At 35.1% G+C, this 21105-nt stretch overlaps 1 protein-coding gene across 3 annotated transcripts in view; it reads right to left on the minus strand.

Moving 5' to 3' along the window:
- Positions 1–21105, minus strand: part of Rab28 (RAB28, member RAS oncogene family) — an 81261-nt gene that overhangs the window by 33678 nt on the left and 26478 nt on the right. Inside the window, exon 5 of one of the 3 annotated variants that reach the window (XM_048784199.1) lies at positions 4439–5070. The exons of the other annotated variants lie outside the window; for them this stretch is intronic. Within the exon in view, the coding sequence (XP_048640156.1) occupies positions 4865–5070 (206 nt within the window). The 3' untranslated portion in view covers positions 4439–4864. Of the gene's footprint in view, positions 1–4438; positions 5071–21105 lie in introns of those variants that run through there. 3 annotated transcript variants of the gene reach the window in all.

Below are 21105 nucleotides of genomic sequence, written 5' to 3' on the forward strand. Positions count from 1 at the left end.
ATATATATATATATATATATATATATATATATATATATATATATAGAGAGAGAGAGAGAGAGAGAGAGAGAGAGAGACTCTAATAATATTTTTTCTGTTATAGATCCTCTAACATGATCTAGATCTGTAACATGGAAACAAACACCAAAATACCGAAGTGGAACTCATATTTCAAAACTATAAAATAAAATCTTTTGGAGAAATAAATGTACAAAAAAACTTTGGATCTCTTTTCCAAAAGCTTGAATTACTTTGGGTGTAGTGGGACTGGAGGAATAGTAAATTCCACATTATTACAACAAAAAGTTAGCTTCATTTTTGTGTCACGGTACATACATGTGTGTTTGTGTGTGTGTGTGTGTGTGTTTTAATTGTAAATAAGATATCATTAAATTTCAAAGCGAGAAGGCCCTTGAATTGGCTCAACACTTCCCTGTATCAACATGAAAAGTAGATATGCTTTGGGGGAAAACAGAGCTAGATTCAAATCTTAGTCCTGCCTCTTACTAGGTACTTCACAATGGACATGTTACTTTCTCAGTCTCCTGAATCTGGCAAAGTAAGTTCTCTAAGCATGACTGATACCTAGCATATAGTATATAACACAAGCTTTATATAAGAGACATCATTTCATCTTCACATCTTATTAAAAACTCAGCCCAAAAAGAACAGCAGGCTATCTACCTAAATATTACCCCCCAAAAATTGCATTTTTACTATCATACAGTTTAAATAATAAAGCCAAAATAGAATCAAAATTAGCAACATAGTTTATAGTAAAACTATTAATACAAATATTATAAAAAATAATAAATACTTGGCATGGACTCCATTTAATGTATGAGATATTTAAGAAGGATTTGAGGTGTTTTTTTCTTACTCATTCTAACTAAACCATATTTTAAAATGTGACATTTTGCCAGAATTTCAAAACTCCCACTTAAAATCCAAACTCTACTAATTTTGCAAGAATCCAGTTTTGAATTCCACACTCTAATTAATTCTTAGCTTAGGAAGGAGGAATATCAGCAGAGCAGAAGAGAGAGAAAAGGGGGAGAGAGGGAGGGAGAGAGGAAAAGAAGGCAGAGGGGCAATGGGGACTGAAATAAAATTCCTGTATGGATAATTATTTCAAAATAAATCCAAATGCCATGTATAAATATAATGCTCTAATTTTAAAAAAGCAGCCATGTATTCAGAGAGAACACAGTGATCTCAGCATCAACTATGTTAAACAGCTATATAATTTTGTCTTTCCTTTTCTACAATGCTTAATTTAAAGGTATTTGAAACTATGGAGAACTCAGAACATACCTTTAATTTAATTCATATATAGAATCACACAGAGAATTCAAAGAAAGCATTCTAAAGAATCACCTCATTTTACCTAATCATTTTTTAAAAGGAATTATTTGATAAAATACAGACCACAATATTTATTTTTTCCATTGTTAGCAATATTGTTAGCAATATATCTCTTTTATAATTTACAGTAGTTAATCTTTCCCATTCCCCAAATGATAATGAGAATATATTTTCACAGTAGCAATTTGTGACAAATCTATAAATCAATGTGCTTCAGTGATACCTAAATAAAAGCTTATTTCACTATAATGATGCTTCCAGGCTTCCCTCAAGTCAGGTGGTTACTTGCAGTTAATGATCTGTGACATACCACACAAGAAGTCCTAAAAAGACTTATTATCCATCGAATGTGCAACAATATTTGCTTTATGGATGGGAATGAATGAAGACATTCAATGTAACTGTAAAAGTAAAATCAAAAGAAAACTTACAAGTAACATGTTTTCTTTAAGTAAAAGGGCTGTGACCATTTTCCATTAATACTTAACCTTTTGCTGGAGCAGTGCAACCACATATGAGGCTCCAATCCATAAAGCCCAGGAGCTGTTCTGGGTTAATGCTAATTAACTGCCCCCAATCAAAAGAGCAGTCACTTTCCACAAATGTTAGATCATCAGCCTCTATTGTTAGCATCATTCATATCTCAAAATTTAACCAACAGTAAAAAAGAGGTATGTTTTATACACCACTTGAAAACACATCTTTTAACCAAAACTATATATACAAATACAACACCAAAAAAAAAGAATTATGGTGCATGAAAAACTGGCTATCTCAAATACTTTATCTTTCAAATCTGTCAGGCTTTGAAGGCCTTCACATGTTTATCATTTATAATTTTATTTTATTTATTAGACTCAGCTTTTGTCTACCATATGTCCACTGTGGGTTAACTATTCCCTTAGGCACAATTGAGGACTTTCCATTTGTTGTAAGAAGAGCTAAGTATGAAGGACACAGCCAGAAATAACATTTATACCTCAACCCCAGACAGAAGCACATTCAAACTCAAATGATGGTTCATGCTGCATCTATTTTTTTTTTATTAGACACATGTCTACATAATAAAATAAACTTGAGCTACCAATCCATGGCAACAGTGCAAGAGCTTTCATCATTCAGATGAGATATCAAAATTTTATCACCTTCATCAATTGAATATAAACAATTTTCCAAAACATACTTCTAAACTATAAGTTAAAGTTTGGTTTACAAACATTGATTATATGACCATAATTATTTTAATTATTATGTATTTCTATGATATTTCAAATGTTTTTCATCTTTTGATTTTTAAATCCTTACATTAGAAAAATGGACACAGCAGGATTTCTCTTATAACCCTAAATTGAAGACAGGATTTGAAGAGAGAATGGGAGATACAATAACAACTACCACATGCAGAAGTATTATATAATAGGCATGGTTCTAGGAACTTTACATATATTTAACCCTTAAGCTCATTCTATGTTTACGTCTACTTCTAATGAGATAGACGCTATTATCAGCCCCAGTATACAGATAAGAAAACTGAGGTACAAGGAGGATAAATTCACACAGTTAATAAATGAGCCCACATCCAAAGCCAAGTAGTCTTGATTAGGAATCTATACCCCTAGACACTGGTCTTCACTGTCTACTTCTATTAAATATATTTGGGTGGGAGAACACAGTACAAAACAAATATCCCAAGAGGAAAATATAATTCTCATATTTTAAGCTTGAAATTTTGAATGAAAATAAAAAGATTAATTAAGGTTAAGAGTTTGCTTAACAACAACAAAAAAAGACTACATATGCAATGGGAAATGCTTTTTAAATGACTTTATGTGGTACGAAGTCATAAGCATCAAGTGAAGTTATTGTTTTCCCTAGCTTCATTAAGGTATAAATGACAAATAAAAATTGTACATATTAACAGTGTCCACCATAAAGTTTGATATATGCAAACCTGAAAATGATAAAATCAAGCTAATTAACACAGCCATCATATCACATTCTTATTTTTTTGTGGTGAACATTAAAGAACTACTCTTCATAGCAATTTTCAAGTACAGTAGTTCCTTAGTATTTGTAGGGGCCTGATTTCAGAAACCCTTGCAAATACCAAAATCCCATCATGCTCAAGTCCTTTACATAACAACATGGTATAGTATTTGCATATAATCTTAACACATCCTCCCATACACTTTAAATATCTCTAGATTAGTTATAATACATAATATAATGTAAACAGTTGTTCTAGTGGATTAGTAAGGGAATACTGACAAGGGGGAAAATCTGCATGCATTCTGCACAGATTCTTTTCCAAATATTTTCCATCTGCAGTTGTTTGAATTCAGGGATGCACAACCTACTGATACAGAAAACCAGCTGTATACATTACTATTACATATAATTACCATGATGTACAACAGACTCCCAGACTGTATGTATCCTAATTCAAAGTTTATAACCTTTGGCCTTTCTTCCCAACACCCTAGACCCTGACAACCAACTCTACTCTTTGCTTCTATGAGTTCAATGCTTTTAGATTCTACACATAAGTGATATGATACAGTATTTATCTTTCTGTTGTCTGGTTTATTTCATTTAGCATAATGTCCTCCAAGTTAATCTATGTTATCACAAATGACTGGACTTCCTTTTTAAGGCTGAATAGTATTCTACTGTACACACAAGCGCACACATACAACACAGTAAATTTTCTTTATTCATTCAGTCATTGATGGACCCTTAGAATTCTTTTTCATGACTACTGTAAATAATGCTTAAATGAATATGAGAATAAAAAATCAATACATTGATTTCATTTCCTTTGAATATATACCCAAAGTGGGACTCTGGATCATATTTTTTAACTTTTTGAGGAACCTCCATTCTATTTTCATAATCAATATACTAATTTACACCCACAAGCAATGTACAGGTTCCTATTTCTCCACATCCTTGCCAACACCTATCTTTCGTCTTTTTCATAACAGCCATTCTAAAAAGTAAGTGGTAATATCTTACTGTGGTTTTAATTTGCATTTCTCTGATGATTAATAATTTTGAACATTTTTTCTCATACCTGTTAACCATTTGTATGTCTCCTTTTGAGAAATGTACATTCAGATCCTTTTTCAATCAACTTATTTGTTTTCTAGCTATTGAGTTGTCTGAGCTTCTTACATGTTTCAAGATAAATTAACTCTTGATCAAATGTACAGTATGCAAATATCTCCTGCCAATCCACAGGTTGTCTCTTCACGGGTGAGTTTTTCCTTTGCTGTGCAGCTTCTTGGTTTGATATGTATTTTTGCTTTTGTGGCAGGTGCTTTTGGGGTCATATCCAAAACAAAACAAAAAAATACAAACAAAAATCACTGCCCAAACAAATGTTAAGAAGCTTTTTTCCTTATGCTTTCTTCTAGCAGTTTTCTGCTCTTAGGTTTAAGTCTTTTATTCATCTTGAGTTGATTTTTGTTATGTGGTATGAGATAAGGGTCTAATTTCATCATTTGGCATATAGATAACCAGCTTCCCCAGCACCATTTATTGGAGAGGCTGTCCTTCTCCCATTATGTATCAAATAAATAAAAGTATAAGTGGGCTGGGGTTGTGGTTCAGTGGTAGAGTGCTCTCTTCGCACATGTGAAGTACTGGGTTCAATCCTCAGCACCACATAAAAATAAATAAAATAAAGGTATTGCATCCATCTACCTAAAAAAAAAAAATTAGAAAAAAAATAAGTGAAACAGGAGACACTATAAATGATAAAAATAAATACAAAAAATCATTATAAATTATTATGAGCAACTATATGCCAGAAAATGGGATAACCAAGAAGAAATTGGACAAATTTCTATAAATATATAACCCACCCAGAATGAATCATGAAGAAAATCAAAGCAAATCAATAACTAAGAAGATTGAATTAGTAAGCAAAACTTCAAAACAAAATACCCAGACCTAATGGCCTTACTGGTAAATACTGCCACCGAAGGAACAAATTTGTCTGGTAAATACTGCCACTGAAGGAACAAATTTGAGTCAATCCTTCTCAGACTCTTCTAAGAGAGAATACTTCTAAACTCATCTTCTATGGCCAGCATTATCTTGATATCAAAGCAAGGCAAAAATACTATAAGACAGACAACTAGACTCCATTATTCCTGATGAACATAGATGCAAACATCCACAAAATACTGGCCATACCAAATTCATTAAAAGAATCATAAAGCCAGACATGGTAGTGCATGCCTGTAATCCCAGCAGCTCAGGAAGCTTTGGAAGGAGGATCAGAAGTTCAAAGTCAGCCTCAGCAACATAGCAAGGCACTAGGCGACTTAGTGAGACACTGTCTCAAAAGAATAAAAAGGGCTGGAGATGTTGCTCAATGGTTAGTACCCCAATGTTCAATCCCTAATACCAAATAAATAAATAAATCATAAGCCACCAGAATGAAATGAAATTTATCCCTGGGACATAAGAATGGTTCAACATCAAAAAAATGTGATACACTACATTATTAGAATAACAGATAAAAATCATAAGATTATCTTGATAAATGTAGAAAAGACATGTTAAACTATCCTTTCATGTTAAAAACTCAACAAACTGGGTATAAAATAAATGTACCTCACCATAATGAAGTTCAAATAAGATAAGACTATGACTAACATTATACTCTATCTTCAAAAGCTGAAGCTTTCCTCCTAAGATCAGAAACAAGGTAAGAATGCCCAGTCTCACCATTTATATTCAATATAGTAAATGTCAGAGCCAGAAGAATTAGGCAAGAAAAAGAAATAAAAGGCATCCACATTGGAAGGGAATAAGTGAAACTGTATTTATAGGTGACAGGATCTCACATATAGAAAACTCTACCAAAAACAAAGATTCCACCAAAAACTGCTATAACCCATACATGAATTCAATAAATTATAAATATACAAAATATACAAAATAAGTAGCACTTCCAAAAACAAACAGCAAACTATTCAAAAAAGAAATCAAGAAAACAATTCTATTTACAATAGCATTAAAAACCAAATTGTTTAGGAATAAATTTAACCAAGGAGACAAAAGAATACTACTCTGAAAACTTACAAAACACTGAGAAAGAAATAAAGAAAACAGTGTGCAGTGGTATTCACCTATAATTCAAACAACTCAGGAGGCTGAGGCAAGAAGATTGCCAGTTCCAGGCCAGTTTCAAGCAACTTAACAAGAATCTATTTCAAAATTTAAAAAATAAAATTGAGAGGTCTGGGGATGTAGCTCAGTGGTAAAGTGCCCCTGGGTTCAATCCTCAGTACCAAAAAAAAAGAAGACACACAAATGAAAAGATATCATGTGTTTTCATGAGTTCATGGATTGGAAGAATCCATATTGTTAAATCTATAATCCAAAGTGATTAACAGATTCATTGCAATTCCTATCAAAATTCTATTTTTTTGTAGTTGTAGATGGACAGTATGTCTTTATTTTGTTTATTTTTATGTGGTGCTAAGGATCAAACCCAGTGCCTCACACATGCTAGGAAAGCACTCTGCCACTGAGCTATAGTCCCAGCCCTCCTATAAAAATTCTAATGAAATTTTTCACAGATTAGAAAAAAATGATTCAAAGGGTCAAAGTAATCTTAAATAAAAAGAACAAAATATAGTCACCACACTGATTTCAAAACATACTACAAAGCTACAGTAATCAAACATGACACAAATTAAGTATCCCTGACTGAAATGTTTGAGACCAGAAGTATTTCAGATTTCTGATTTTTTTTTATTTATCTGAATATACATAGCGAAATATCTGGGGGCTACTATAAAAGTCTACACACAAAAATCACTTAGGTTTCATATAGACCTTATACATATATCCTTAAAGTAACTTTATACAATAGTTTTAATAATTATCTGCATGAAACAAAGTTTCATGGTGTGTAATTTTCCACTTGTGTCATGTGAATACTCAACAAGTTTCCGATTTTAGAGAATTTGATAAGGGGTGTTCAATTTCTACTGGCATAAAAATAAACACACATACCCACAGAACAGAATAAGAGAGCCCAAAAATTAATCTATGCACTTTGGTCAACTGATCTTCAGCAGAATCTGTTAACAGTAAACCCCCTTTTGGGTTGAAAAATCTAGGCTGAGAATTAAGCAAAAGCTAGAAAAAAGAAGAGTACTATTTTTATTTTCTCATCTCAAGAGATCCTCTTACTAAGATAGAAAACTAATTTTTCTAATCATTCATACAACAAATATTTATTGAGCGCTTTCTAGTTAGGGACTAGAGCAACAGCAGTGAACAGGATCCATGAAGCCTGAATCACAGAACACCTGCATAATCAAAAAAGTCACTGAAAAGATAATGTCTTCAGAGGCGTCTAATGGTTTAAAAAGCAAAAAATAGCTAAGAATTATTTAAAACAAGTGAAAAACTACTAGTTTCAGGAGCCATCCGTGGGCTGTGTGTGAACTATGTTGTGCTACATAGGAGCCTAAGAAGGGGATAAGTCTGGCACTGGGAACCTCCCGGGGCACCCCCACAGGGACTGATGGCCTGATGCAGGTGAACTTCCCCCTCAAGTTGTGCCAGAGATCCCACACAGCACCCGAGATGGGTGTGACCTGCCAACACATCAATCAACCTGCTGACTACAAGACCTGAAGCAAGACTCTGCTCTTGAAACCTTATCCCTGCCTTTAATGTCCCTCCTCCACATAAATAAAGCACTCAGGGGCTCCATTTTGCTTTTATCAGTGTGGAAGCTCCTCCCACCCCCACTTTCTAAAAATGTTTTCTGTGTTCTGTTTTTTTTGCAGTTCTATTTTCCTCAGCTTTATTTTGCAGCCAGCCCATTCCACCTAGGGGAACCCCATTTCCATCGCTGTGCAGGATGCGGGTGAGAACCTAGGATTCTTTTTCAGTCTCTTTCCATTTTTTCTTCATTATCTCAGAACTTTTATAAAAAATTCAGGAAATGGGAACGTCCCTATAGACTTTTCTACCTTCTCACTTAATCAGAACCAAGGCAATAAACTGCAGAATACGGAATGGAGATGACTCATTCAAAACTACATTTACAAATGGAGCAAATTCAAAAACTTATTAAACCCATCAGGTGTTCTTTCTCCCTTCCTCCCTCCCTCCACCTTTTTCTCTCTCGTAATTTCCATACACATAAAACAAGCTGTACATCGCCTATCCTTAACAAAACCAAGAGTGTCGTCCCACTGTATTAGTCAGATTTTACATTGCTGTGACCAGAATTATTGACAAGAACAACTTAAAGGAGGAAGAGTTACTTTGGGATCATGATTTTAGAGGTCTCATCCATAGTTGTGATTTTATATTCCATTGCTCTAGACCCAAGATGAGGCAGCACAGAATGGGGGAATGTGCTCAAGGCAAACACACATTCTCAGCGCTCATTACCAGTGATCCACCTCCTCCACCCATAACCCACCTGTCTAGTTACCACCCACTCATTCAAACTAGGATGGACTGATTAGGTCACAGCTGTCACAGTCCAATCACTTTACCTCTAAACATCCCTACATTACACAGGAGGTTTTCAGGTGACACCTCACATCCAAACCATGACACAGTCTATACAGCTGCTACCCCATTTACCAACCACCTATTACGGCAGCATTATGTATACATGTTGCCTCTATTCACTATCTGCAATTCATTTCTTTCCCTTCACTCATGACCCTATTCTAACCATCGTTCCCCCACCAGCACCATTCAAATGAACCTGCTTGCAAGTTACCTCTACAATGATGAATCTAATAACCATTTTCAGTCCTTATCTGTGGACACTCCCTTCTCCTTAATACACCTTTACATTTGGCTTCCAGAACAGTTCATTCTTATGATTTCCCTTCTATTTCCACCAACCATTGCTAATGTTTCTTTTTTTCCTCAAACTCTAAAACATGGGTATTACCCACTTGCTTAATCTTTGGAAAAGCCATTTGATAAAATTTATCTAGCCTCATGGCCTTAAATGTGGCCCCCCATGTCACTGAATACAACTTTTACCTCCAGACCACATGGGGGTTTGAATGCCAGATATCTATATCCAATGTGTCTACTGAACATCTCCACACAGATTCCAAATAAGCATCTCTAACCAAACTTTTGAACCTCATTCAAAATTTAAGCCTCCCACAGTTTTTGTCATCTCAGTTAAAACAACTTCAGCATTCCAGATGCTTGCATTGAAAATCCTCGCACTATATTGCCTCTTCTCCCCTTTACTGAACAACTGATCCATGAGAAAATCCATCAGTTGTACCTTTAAAAAATAAACAAAAGCCAGCCACTTCTCCCTACTTCTCTTAAGATCACCCTGGCCTATGCCACTATTATTTCTCGCCTAGCTTATGTCAAAAGCCTCCGATCTGATTCTCATGCTTTTACTCCTAAACACTACAGTATATTCTCAAAACAAAAACTATCTAAACCTTTTCAAATATGAATCAAATCATTTCACCTTGCTCAAAACCCTCAGTAACTTTCCATCTCAAAGTAAAAGCCAAAGCTCTTAAGCAGCCCACAAAGTCTTTATTGATCCTTCACTCTATATAGCTTAACCTCATTTATGCTATTCCTTTAAGTTCTTATTCCCTATATATAACTACACACAGGTACACACAGTTACACACACACACACACACACACATATATATGCATACACACACACAAACATGCGTGTATTTCTTTGGAATTCCTGGGAGAAAAAACAACAAAATATTGCACAAAAGTCTTTACAACTATCATTTCCCCTCTTCTTATATAACTCATCTCCCATTTACCTATGTAGCACTCTTCCACTTGTGTGCTCTCTCTCCTTTATACCTTTGCTCAAATGTCACCTTCTCAGGCTTTCCTGACTACCATATTTAATGTCTTAATACAAGCTAAGAACAGTGGCATGTGCTTCTAATCCCACTGACTCAGGAGGCTGAGGCAGGAGGATCACAATCTCGAAGCCAGCCTGGGCAATTTAGTAAGACTGTGTCTCAAAATAAAATGAAAAAGAGTGGGGATGTAGTTAAGTGGTTAGATTGACCTTGGGTTCAAACCTAGTATTGCAGAAAAAAAAGTAAATAAATAAAATCTTAATAGCATCCTCCATACTTTCTTTCTTCTCCCTTTCCTGCTTTATCTATCTCTTATTATCAAACCCCTTTTCTTTCTTTCTTTCATCCCTATCTTCACTGGAACATACAGCAAGATGAGGGCAGGAATATTTATCTGTTCATTTCTATAGTGAATACCCAGATTGATATGTGCTCAAATATTTATTAAACAAATGAATGGAAAGAAAATAATAAGAAATTAACAAATAACATACCTGCCAATTTGCTTTATTCACACTGCAAAACTAGACAACAACAAGGCTAGGGAGGTAGTTCAATGATACAGTGCATTTCTAGCATGTACAAAGCCCTGGTTCAACCTCCAACACCATAAAAAAAAAAAAAAAAAAAACTTAAGTATTCATTTGAAAATTTAGAAAAGGATGACACATAAAATGGACACTTAAAATTTAAATTCTAATTCAAGGACAATTTTAAGTTAAAAAATGCTATTTTTACTACTTCCGAAAACACCCTAAAGTTGGCCATATTTCTAAGGTATGCCTGGCAAATAGTAAGAATTCAATAACTCTTAGGTAGATTTCTTACTATTACTATTATTAAATGCACTTATCCATGTACATAGAAATTTGAATTTTTAATGATCTAATAATTGAATTATAAAAGAAGCCAAAGAAATCTTCGCAAAGACAACAGGTTTAGCCTACATATGAAGTTAAAATAAAACTCTCCTAAATCTGTATAGCAACTATTATGTCCCATTCAGTAATCTTACAACTAAACAGTTTGGGTCATCAAATTTTAGGAGTGAGAAATAATTAGGAATATCTAGTACAATTCCCTCATTTTATATATAAGGAAGACCTTAGTGGTTAAGTGAATTGTCCAAGTTCTTATAGCTAAATAAAAAGACAATACCAACAGAAAAGCTGAATTTTTCTGATACACAGTCTAAGTATTCTTTTAAATTACATTGTATCTGCTCTAAATTACCAAAATACAGTTGAAGGAAACTACTAAAGGGGTCCGTCAAAAAGGTCGGCGCACACGCAGTGTGCCTTTTCTCCCCGCCCCTCATCGAGTTCAGAGAAACGTGCAGGGCTGGAGTGACCTGAACATTCATCAGTACCCAATGAGACGCCCAGAGAAGCGTGAGAATTTTGGTGCAGTGACAGAAAGATGAATACCACAATTTTCTTACCCATGAGGCCCTCTTCCTTTTCCTTTCAGATCCTGGATGTATTCTCCAATCAAAGTAAACATCTGTGAAGGGTCAGTGACTAGACCTGATATTCTGGAACTCCTCCAGCCTGGTCACCCGGCAAAGGGAATGAACTGTCGCCATTTGCATGGCATACCACCACGGCAGAGAACTGACGTCACCAGAATGCGGCGGAGGAGATAACTTCATTGAAACCGGCTGCAACAGCATCAAATAAATTTATAGCAGTAAACAGTAACTCAGCAGTCAAACAGAATAAGAAGTAACATGAGCAGCATGAAAAAGCAAGGAAGAAAAGGAGTACAAACAATGCAGGACAGCCTAAATATTCAGGAGGACCTAGAGGCATCAGAAAAATGGTCAAATAAAGAACTCAAGGAATACCTTAGACAGATGGAATGGAATCTTAAAGAGGATATGAGACAGCAAATTCAAACAATGAAAGAACACATTGAAAATGAATTACATAAACAGATAAAAGAAGCAAATAAGCATCTTTATCAGGAGATAGAGATTATAAAAAAATCAAACAATAATTCTAGAAATGAAGGAAACTATAAACCAAATTAAAAACTCAAATGAGAGTATCACTAACAGAGTGGAGCAAGTAGAAGCCAGAACGTCAGATAATGAAGACAAAATATATCATCTTGAAAAGAGTCTAGCCAACTCAGAAAGGCTGGTAAAAAATCACGAGAAAAACATCCAAGAGATATGGGATAACATAAAAAAACCAAACTTAAGAGTCATCGGGATAGAGGAAGGTATAGAGGTTCAAACCAAGGGAATGAGCAACCTGCTGAATGAGATAATTATAGAAAACTTTCCAGAAATAAAAAAGGAAACGGATATACAAATTGTAGATGCATACAGGACACGGAGCATACAAAATCACAGTAGACCAACGCCAAGACACATTGTTATGAAGATATCCAATATACAGAACAAAGAGAAAATATTAAAAGCTACAAGAGAAAGGAGGCAGATTACATTCAGGGGTAAACCAATAAGGTTAACAACGGATTTTTCATCACAGACGCTGAAAGCGAGAAGATCCTGGAACAACATATTTCAAACACTGAAAGACAATGGATGCCAACCAAGAATTCTGTATCCAGCAAAATTAAGCTTCAGGTACGACAACGAAATAAAAATCTTTCATGATAAACAAAAGCTAAAAGAATTTGCAGCCAGAAAACCAGCATTGCAAAGCATCTTGAGCAAAACACTACACGAGGAAGAAATGAAAAACAATAACCAAAACCATCAGTGGGAAGTGCCTCTATAAAGACAGAGGGCGGGGGGAAAGCTAACCATGGAGAAACAAACTAAATTAAAAAAAAAAAAAAAGAAGAAGATAAATAATCAAACATGGCTGGAAGTACAAACCATATATCAATAGTAACTCTAAACGTTAATGGCTTAAACTCTCCAATAAAGCGACATAGGCTGGTAACATGGATTAAAAAAACAAATCCAACAATATGCTGCCTCCAGGAGACACATCTGATTGGAAAAGACATACACAGGCTGAAGGTGAAAGGTTGGGAAAAAATATACCACGCACACGGTCCTCGTAAGCAAGCAGGGGTGGCCATCCTCATATCGAATAAAATTGACTTCAAGACTAAATTAATCAAAAGGGATAAGGAAGGACATTATATACTGTTAAAAGGAACCATTCACCAACAAGACATAACAATTATCAATATTTATGCACCAAATAATGGTGCTGCGACGTTCATAAAACAAATTCTCCTCAAGTTCAAGAATCAAATAGACCACAACACAATAATTATGGGTGACTTCAACACACCTCTCTCACAATTGGACAGATCCTCCAAACAAAAGCTGAATAAAGAAACTATAGAACTCAATATCACAATCAACAACCTAGACTTAACTGACATATATAGAATATATCAACCATCATCAAGTGGATATACTTTTTTCTCAGCAGCACATGGATCCTCCTCAAAAATAGACCATATATTATGCCATAGGGCAACCCTCAGTAAATATACAGGGGTGGAGATAATACCATGCATTTTATCTGATCATAATGGAATGAAACTGGAAATCAATGATAAAAGAAGGAAGGAAAAATCCTACATCACATGGAAAATGAACAATATGTTACTGAATGATCAATGGGTTACAGAAGACATAAAGGAGGAAATCAAAAAATTCTTAGAGATAAATGAAAATACAGACACAACATATCGGAATCTATGGGACACAATGAAAGCAGTTTTAAGAGGGAAATTCATCGCTTGGAGGTCATTCCTCAAAAAAAGGAAAAACCAACAAATAAATGAGCTCACACTTCATCTCAAAGCCCTAGAAAAGGAAGAGCAAAACAACAGCAAATGTAGCAGAAGGCAAGAAATAATTAAAATCAGAGCGGAAATCAACGAAATTGAAACAAAAGAAACTATTGAAAAAATTAACAAAACTAAAAGTTGGTTCTTTGAAAAAATAAATAAGATCGACAGACCCTTAGCCATGCTAACGAAGAGAAGAAGAGAGAGAACTCAAATCACTAACATACGGGATGAAAAAGGCAATATCACAACAGACACTACAGAAATACAGAAGACAATTAGAAATTATTTTGAAAACCTATATTCCAATAAAATAGAAGATAGTGAAGACATCGATAAATTCCTTAAGTCATATGATTTGCCCAGACTGAGTCAGGAGGATACTCACAACTTAAACAGACCAATAACAATAGATGAAATAGAAGAAGCAATCAAAAGACTTCCAACCAAGAAAAGCCCAGGACCGGATGGGTATACAGCGGAGTTTTACAAAACCTTTAAGGAAGAATTAATACCAATACTTTTCAAGTTATTTCAGGAAATAGAAAAAGAAGGAGCTCTGCCAAATTCATTCTATGAGGCCAACATCACCCTGATTCCGAAACCAGACAAAGACACCTCAAAGAAAGAAAACTACAGACCAATATCTCTGATGAACCTAGATGCAAAAATCCTCAATAAAATTCTGGCGAATCGGATACAAAGGCACATCAAAAAAATTGTGCACCATGATCAAGTAGGATTCATCCCTGGGATGCAAGGATGGTTCAATATACGGAAATCAATAAATGTTATTCACCACATCAATAGACTTAAAAATAAGAACCATATGATCATCTCAATAGACGCAGAAAAAGCATTCGACAAAGTACAGCATCCCTTTATGTTCAAAACATTAGAAAAACTAGGGATAACAGGAACTTACCTCGACATTGTAAAAGCTATCTATGCTAAGCCTCAGGCTAGCATCATTCTCAATGGAGAAAAATTGAAGGCATTCCCCCTAAAATCTGGAACAAGACAGGGATGCCCTCTATCACCACTTCTATTCAATATAGTTCTCGAAACACTGGCCAGAGCAATTAGACAGACGAAAGAAATTAAAGGCATAAAAATAGGAAAGGAAGAACTTAAATTATCACTATTTGCAGATGACATGATTCTATACCTAGAAGACCCAAAAGGGTCTACAAAAAAACTACTAGAACTAATAAATGAATTCAGCAAAGTGGCAGGATATAAAATCAACACGCATAAATCAAAGGCATTTCTGTATATCAGCGACAAAACTTCTGAAACGGAAATGAGGAAAAACACTCCATTCACAATATCCTCAAAAAAAATAAAATACTTGGGAATCAACCTAACAAAAGAGGTGAAAGATTTATATAATGAAAACTACAAAACCCTAAAAAGAGAAGTAGAAGAAGATCTTAGAAGATGGAAAAATATACCCTGTTCATGGATAGGCAGAACTAACATCATCAAAATGGCGATATTACCAAAAGTTCTCTATAGGTTTAATGCAATGCCAATCAAAATCCCAACGGCATTTCTTGTAGAAATGGATAAAGCAATCATGAAATTCATATGGAAAAATAAAAGACCCAGAATAGCAAAAGCAATTCTAAGCAGGAAGTGCGAATCAGGCGGTATAGCGATACCAGACTTAAAACTATATTACAGAGCAATAGTAACAAAAACAGCATGGTACTGGTACCAAAACAGGAGGGTGGACCAATGGTACAGAATAGAGGACACAGAGACTAATCCACAAAGCTACAACTATCTTATATTTGATAAAGGAGCTAAAAGCATGCAATGGAGGGAGGATAGCATCTTCAACAAATGGTGCTGGGAAAACTGGAAATCCATATGCAACAAAATGAAACTGAATCCCCTCCTCTCGCCATGCACAAAAGTTAACTCAAAGTGGATCAAGGAGCTAGATATCAAATCAGAGACTCTGCGTCTGATAGAAGAAAAAGTTGGCTCCGATCTACATATTGTAGGGTCGGGCTCCAAATTCCTTAATAGGACACCCATAGCACAAAAGTTGATAACAAAAATCAACAAATGGGACTTACTTAAACTGAAAAGTTTTCTCTCAGCAAGAGAAACAATAAAAGAGGTAAATAGGGAGCCTACATCATGGGAACAAATTTTTACTCCTCACACTTCAGATAGAGCCCTAATATCCAGAGTATACAAAGAACTCAAAAAATTAAACAATAAGAAAACAAATAACCCAATCAACAAATGGGCCAAAGACCTGAACAGACACTTCTCAGAGGAGGACATACAATCAATCAACAAGTACATGAAAAAATGCTCACCATCTCTAGCAGTCAGAGAAATGCAAATCAAAACCACCCTAAGATACCATCTCACTCCAGTAAGATTGGCAGCCATTATGAAGTCAAACAACAACAAGTGCTGGAGAGGATGTGGGGAAAAGGGTACTCTTGTACATTGCTGGTGGGACTGCAAACTGGTGCGGCCAATCTGGAAAGCAGTATGGAGATTCCTGGGAAAGCTGGGAATGGAACCACCATTTGACCCAGCTATTGCCCTTCTTGGACTTTTCCCTGAAGACCTTAAAAGAGCGTACTACAGGGATACTGCTACATCGATGTTCATAGCAGCACAATTCACAATTGCTAGACTGTGGAACCAACCCAGATGCCCTTCAATAGATGAATGGATAAAAAAAATGTGGCATTTATACACCATGGAGTATTACGCAGCACTAAAAAATGACAAAATCATAGAATTTGCAGGGAAATGGATGGCACTAGAGCAGATTATGCTTAGTGAAGCTAGCCAATCCCTAAAAAACAAATACCAAATGTCTTCTTTGATATAATGAGAGCAACTAAGAACAGAGCAGGGAGGAAGAGCAGGAAGAAAAGATTAACATTAAACAGATACATGAGGTGGGATGGAAAGGGAGAGAAAAGGGAAATTGCATGGTAATGGAGGGAGACCCTCATTGTTATACAAAATTACATATAAGAGGAAGTGAGGGGAAAGGGGAAAAAAAACGAGAGAGAGAAATGAATTTACAGTAGATGGGGTAGAGAGAGAAGATGGGAGGGGAGGAAAGGGGGGATAGTAGATAGGAAGGGCAGCAGAATACAACAGACACTAGTATGGCAGTATGTAAAAAAGTGGATGTGGAACCGATGTGAATCTGCAATATGTATACGGGGTAAAAATGGGAGTTCATAACCCACTTGAATCAAATGTATGAAATATGATATGTCAAGAGCTTTGTAATGTTTTGAACAACTAATAATAAAAAATAATAAAATAAAAAAATAATAATAAAATAAAATTTTTTAAAAAGAGAAACTACTAAAGGGACTTAAATTATGTTAAAGAAAATGTCAAACCCCTTTTCACAAGGAAATCTGGTATTGTAACTCTGCTTTTAGTATAACCTTTATATATAATAATTAATTTCTTCTACAATTTAAAATCAGTCAGAAACAAAGTCAATTATGATTCCTTAACATTTAATAGACCTTCTCTATTGTGAAGAAGACAGAATAAATTACATACATATAGTTATAGGACTCCCCCAAAACCAAAGAAAACAAAAACTGTAATACTTCTTAGGCTAAATAAATTACAGTACTATCAAAATTGCTTGAGGTAAGCTATCCAAAGTAACTGCAAAATAATGAAATAAGATCATTGCAGCTGGGTGTAGTGGCACATGCCTGTAATCACAATGGCTTGGGAGGCTGAGGCAGGAGTTCAAAGCCAGCCTCAGCAAAAGCAAAGCACTAAGCAACTCAGTGAACACTGTCTCTAAATAAAATACAAAACAGGCTGGAGATGTGGCTCAGTGGTCAAGTGTCCTTGAGTCCAATCCCTGGTACCAAATAAAAAACAAACAAACTATCGGGTAAACAACTATCAGGTAAAACTATCAGTTTTTGATTAATGTTGTGAACAGCTCTCATTTGACATTTTCTTCCTGAGCAGTTGTCACTCACATTACCAGTATGAAGGCAAGCTTATTCTTACGATTTGCAGGTACTATTCAACCAATAAAACTTAAAATACTATCAAAATGTCATGAAAATAAAATAGGAGTGTGAATAATCGTGTAGGAGAACACCTTTGTGTGAATATTAAAAAACTTTCTCTCTTGATATGTAGAAAGCTTTCTGTATCTTCCAGTAAGTAAATAACCACAGCTGTTTGAAAAATTTACATGTCAAGAGAAAAAACAGTAACGAAGCAGCAACAGTAACATTAGTTTCATCTGAAATACACACTTGGGCTGGTTCTTCAGGATTACTACTATCTGAACCAAAAAAGAAGCAAAGGATTAAAAGAAATAGGGGAAGGGGCAAAATGTGTGAATTTCAACCATATAAACAGAATAAATGTTTCAAATCCTCAAAAGAATTGTTTACGCTTTATAAATTACAGCTCTCTTAAATTTTAACAACGACTTTTTCACCTTGGTATAATACTGTAGGTGATAAATTTTATAGGAGCTGGTATGATTCCTTCAAGATAAGAATCAAATTAAACATTACCTATTCAAATGTACATTTCTGCTCTCTAGAGGAAATAAGAACTTTTCTAGACTCAAAAGAGTCACAGTATAGGCAAACATTTTTACATAAATTCCAATGAAATTTTCAAATTTGACACTAACCATTTTATATATTCTTCTATTACTAAGAAAAAAAAGGAAGTTTTTAAAAGTCTTGTGTTGATTTTATTAAGAACATCATCAGTAAAATCTTCAACTTAAAATTTACTTGTTTTACTAGAATATTCCCACTGAGTCCAGGGAACACAACTTAGAGAGTACATTAAAATGTAACCTTTAAACCTCCCAATGTAAAACATCACTTCCTGGGTAGAGATAGTTCTCCAAGAACAATCAATCACTGTTAAGAAGAATATACATTCCACATTGTTAATTAGTGTTGATGCACTCTTCTCTATGCCCTCATCTGTCAGGAAGATTGTTTAAAAATCTGAGTTATTAGTCTTTATTTGGGAAAGGATCTGGTTAATATCTTTAAGAGTAGAAATCATTCATCCATCCACTCTATACCGGAGCACGATAATTCCTACACCCAATACAAGTTACTGATAACCACCACCCCTTCACTAACTACACAGCTATAAATCAGAAAGAGGGCAGCTCCTATGCAACCCCTGTTAATTCTGTTTACAATCTATCCAACTGAGAATGTTAGCTAGCCCGGGAAGAAACTGGCTGATGGATCAGATAGTAGAAAGGCGTAACAGATTAAAGATAGAAAAATAACAAAATGACAAATTAAAACGCCAAGTGGTTATAAAACATGGACTGAATTTAAAATTAATGTTTGAAAATTAACATTCCTAAATTTTCATTTCATTTTATACCCTTGCCTGAAACACTGGAGAAAAATTTAAACTGTACTTCAGTGCAGATCATGGTTTTCTTTTAATTAAACATAAAATTAAAACTATGTAAAGTAAAAATGGTAGAGGTATAGAAACCTTGTGTAAGTCACAAGTTAGGAAAAAGAAGCAAATTTCCCAATTTTTTTGTATTTATTTAACCTAAAATCAGAATGTAAAATTTCTGACATTTTATTTCAAACACTAGCCAACATAATACAACTAGGATGTATTTCCTAAGAAATCCCACTGACATTATTCATCAGGGTGGAATTCAGTGGAACAGTTAGGTCTGAAGACCATCTAATAGATTCCCTATATCTAAATATGTATTTTCCTCGTTAGGAAAACATTTTCTCCGAATAACACACCCTGGGCCATAAACACTTCTAATTTCAACAGAGTCTTCATGAAAAGGCTTTTATCCATTCATTCGGTATTCACTCATTCAGGCACTGTTCTCAGTGATGAAGTCCTTAGCTTTCATAAAGCTTAAATCTGTTAGTGGAGAAAGGCAGACAAGAAATAATGACAGATGGCAATAAGACTATACGGAAAACTGAAACATAATGACCTAAAATAAAGGATTTTGTGGGGCTCCTGTACTGAATGGTCAAAGAAGGCAACTTTAAAAAGATGACATTTAAAATGAAATGAAATGACCTATGGAGCTAGCAAAAATCAAGGGAAAAGCATTTCAAGCAGAAGAAATTCCAGTACAGATTAACTTGGAATGTTTTAGAAACAGGAAAAAAATAGAATAATGAGTCTTCAGCATACAGTGGGCAAGAAAACATGTAGAAAATGAGGTCTGGGAGACAGGGAAGGACCAGATCATGTATACCCAGCAAAACGGGATAAAGAATCTGGATTTGGGGCTGGGGATGAGGCTCAAGCGGTAGCGCGCTTGCCTGGCATGCGTGCGGCCCGGGTTCGATCCTCAGCACCACATACAAAAATGTTGTGTCCGCCGAAAACTAAAAAATAAATATTAAAATTCTCTCTCTCTCTCTCTCTAAAAAAAAAAAAGAATCTGGATTTCACTAGAAGTATGATAAGAAAATACTAAGGGTTTTGAGCAAAAGAATCATATAATTTGATTTGTCACTTGACAACTGAGTCACAGAAGAACAAAGTTAGGAGCAGGAAGACTAGTTAGGGGACTACTGTAATAGTTTACATGAACAGTGACAGTGGTATGTTAAGCCATGGTCAAGTTCATCCATGAAGAGCCCTTAAGGGGACATAAATTAAACACCTAGAGGCTCTGCAGTTGAAGTGAGAGTGAGCCAAAACTGGAATAGCATGACTTTCACAGCCAGGAAATTAGATAGATTCTGCTCCCTGCCTTGTGCCTCCTTACACAAGTTTATATGGTTTATATGGTAATATAATGGTTTACAGGTGCTTATGCAACTGAAGTTGTGGCCTTTCAGACATCTCACTCTACATGGAGTGGCCAAGATCACTAAATGTCAGCTGAATTTCTGTGACAGGCACAGAATAAAGCAAATGAGCTACATTCTTTCTTGTTTTGAAATTTACCTACCAGGAATTTCTTTTTTAACTCATTATAAGTATAAGATATTGTTGAGAGCCACAGCCTAAGGGGCCCCAGCAAACTTCCAGCTGCCAGCAAACTTCCAGCTGCCGGCTGATGATTGGC

This window comes from Marmota marmota, unplaced genomic scaffold (genome assembly GCF_001458135.2).
Source record: "Marmota marmota marmota unplaced genomic scaffold, marMar, whole genome shotgun sequence".
Taxonomy (NCBI): domain Eukaryota; kingdom Metazoa; phylum Chordata; class Mammalia; order Rodentia; family Sciuridae; genus Marmota; species Marmota marmota.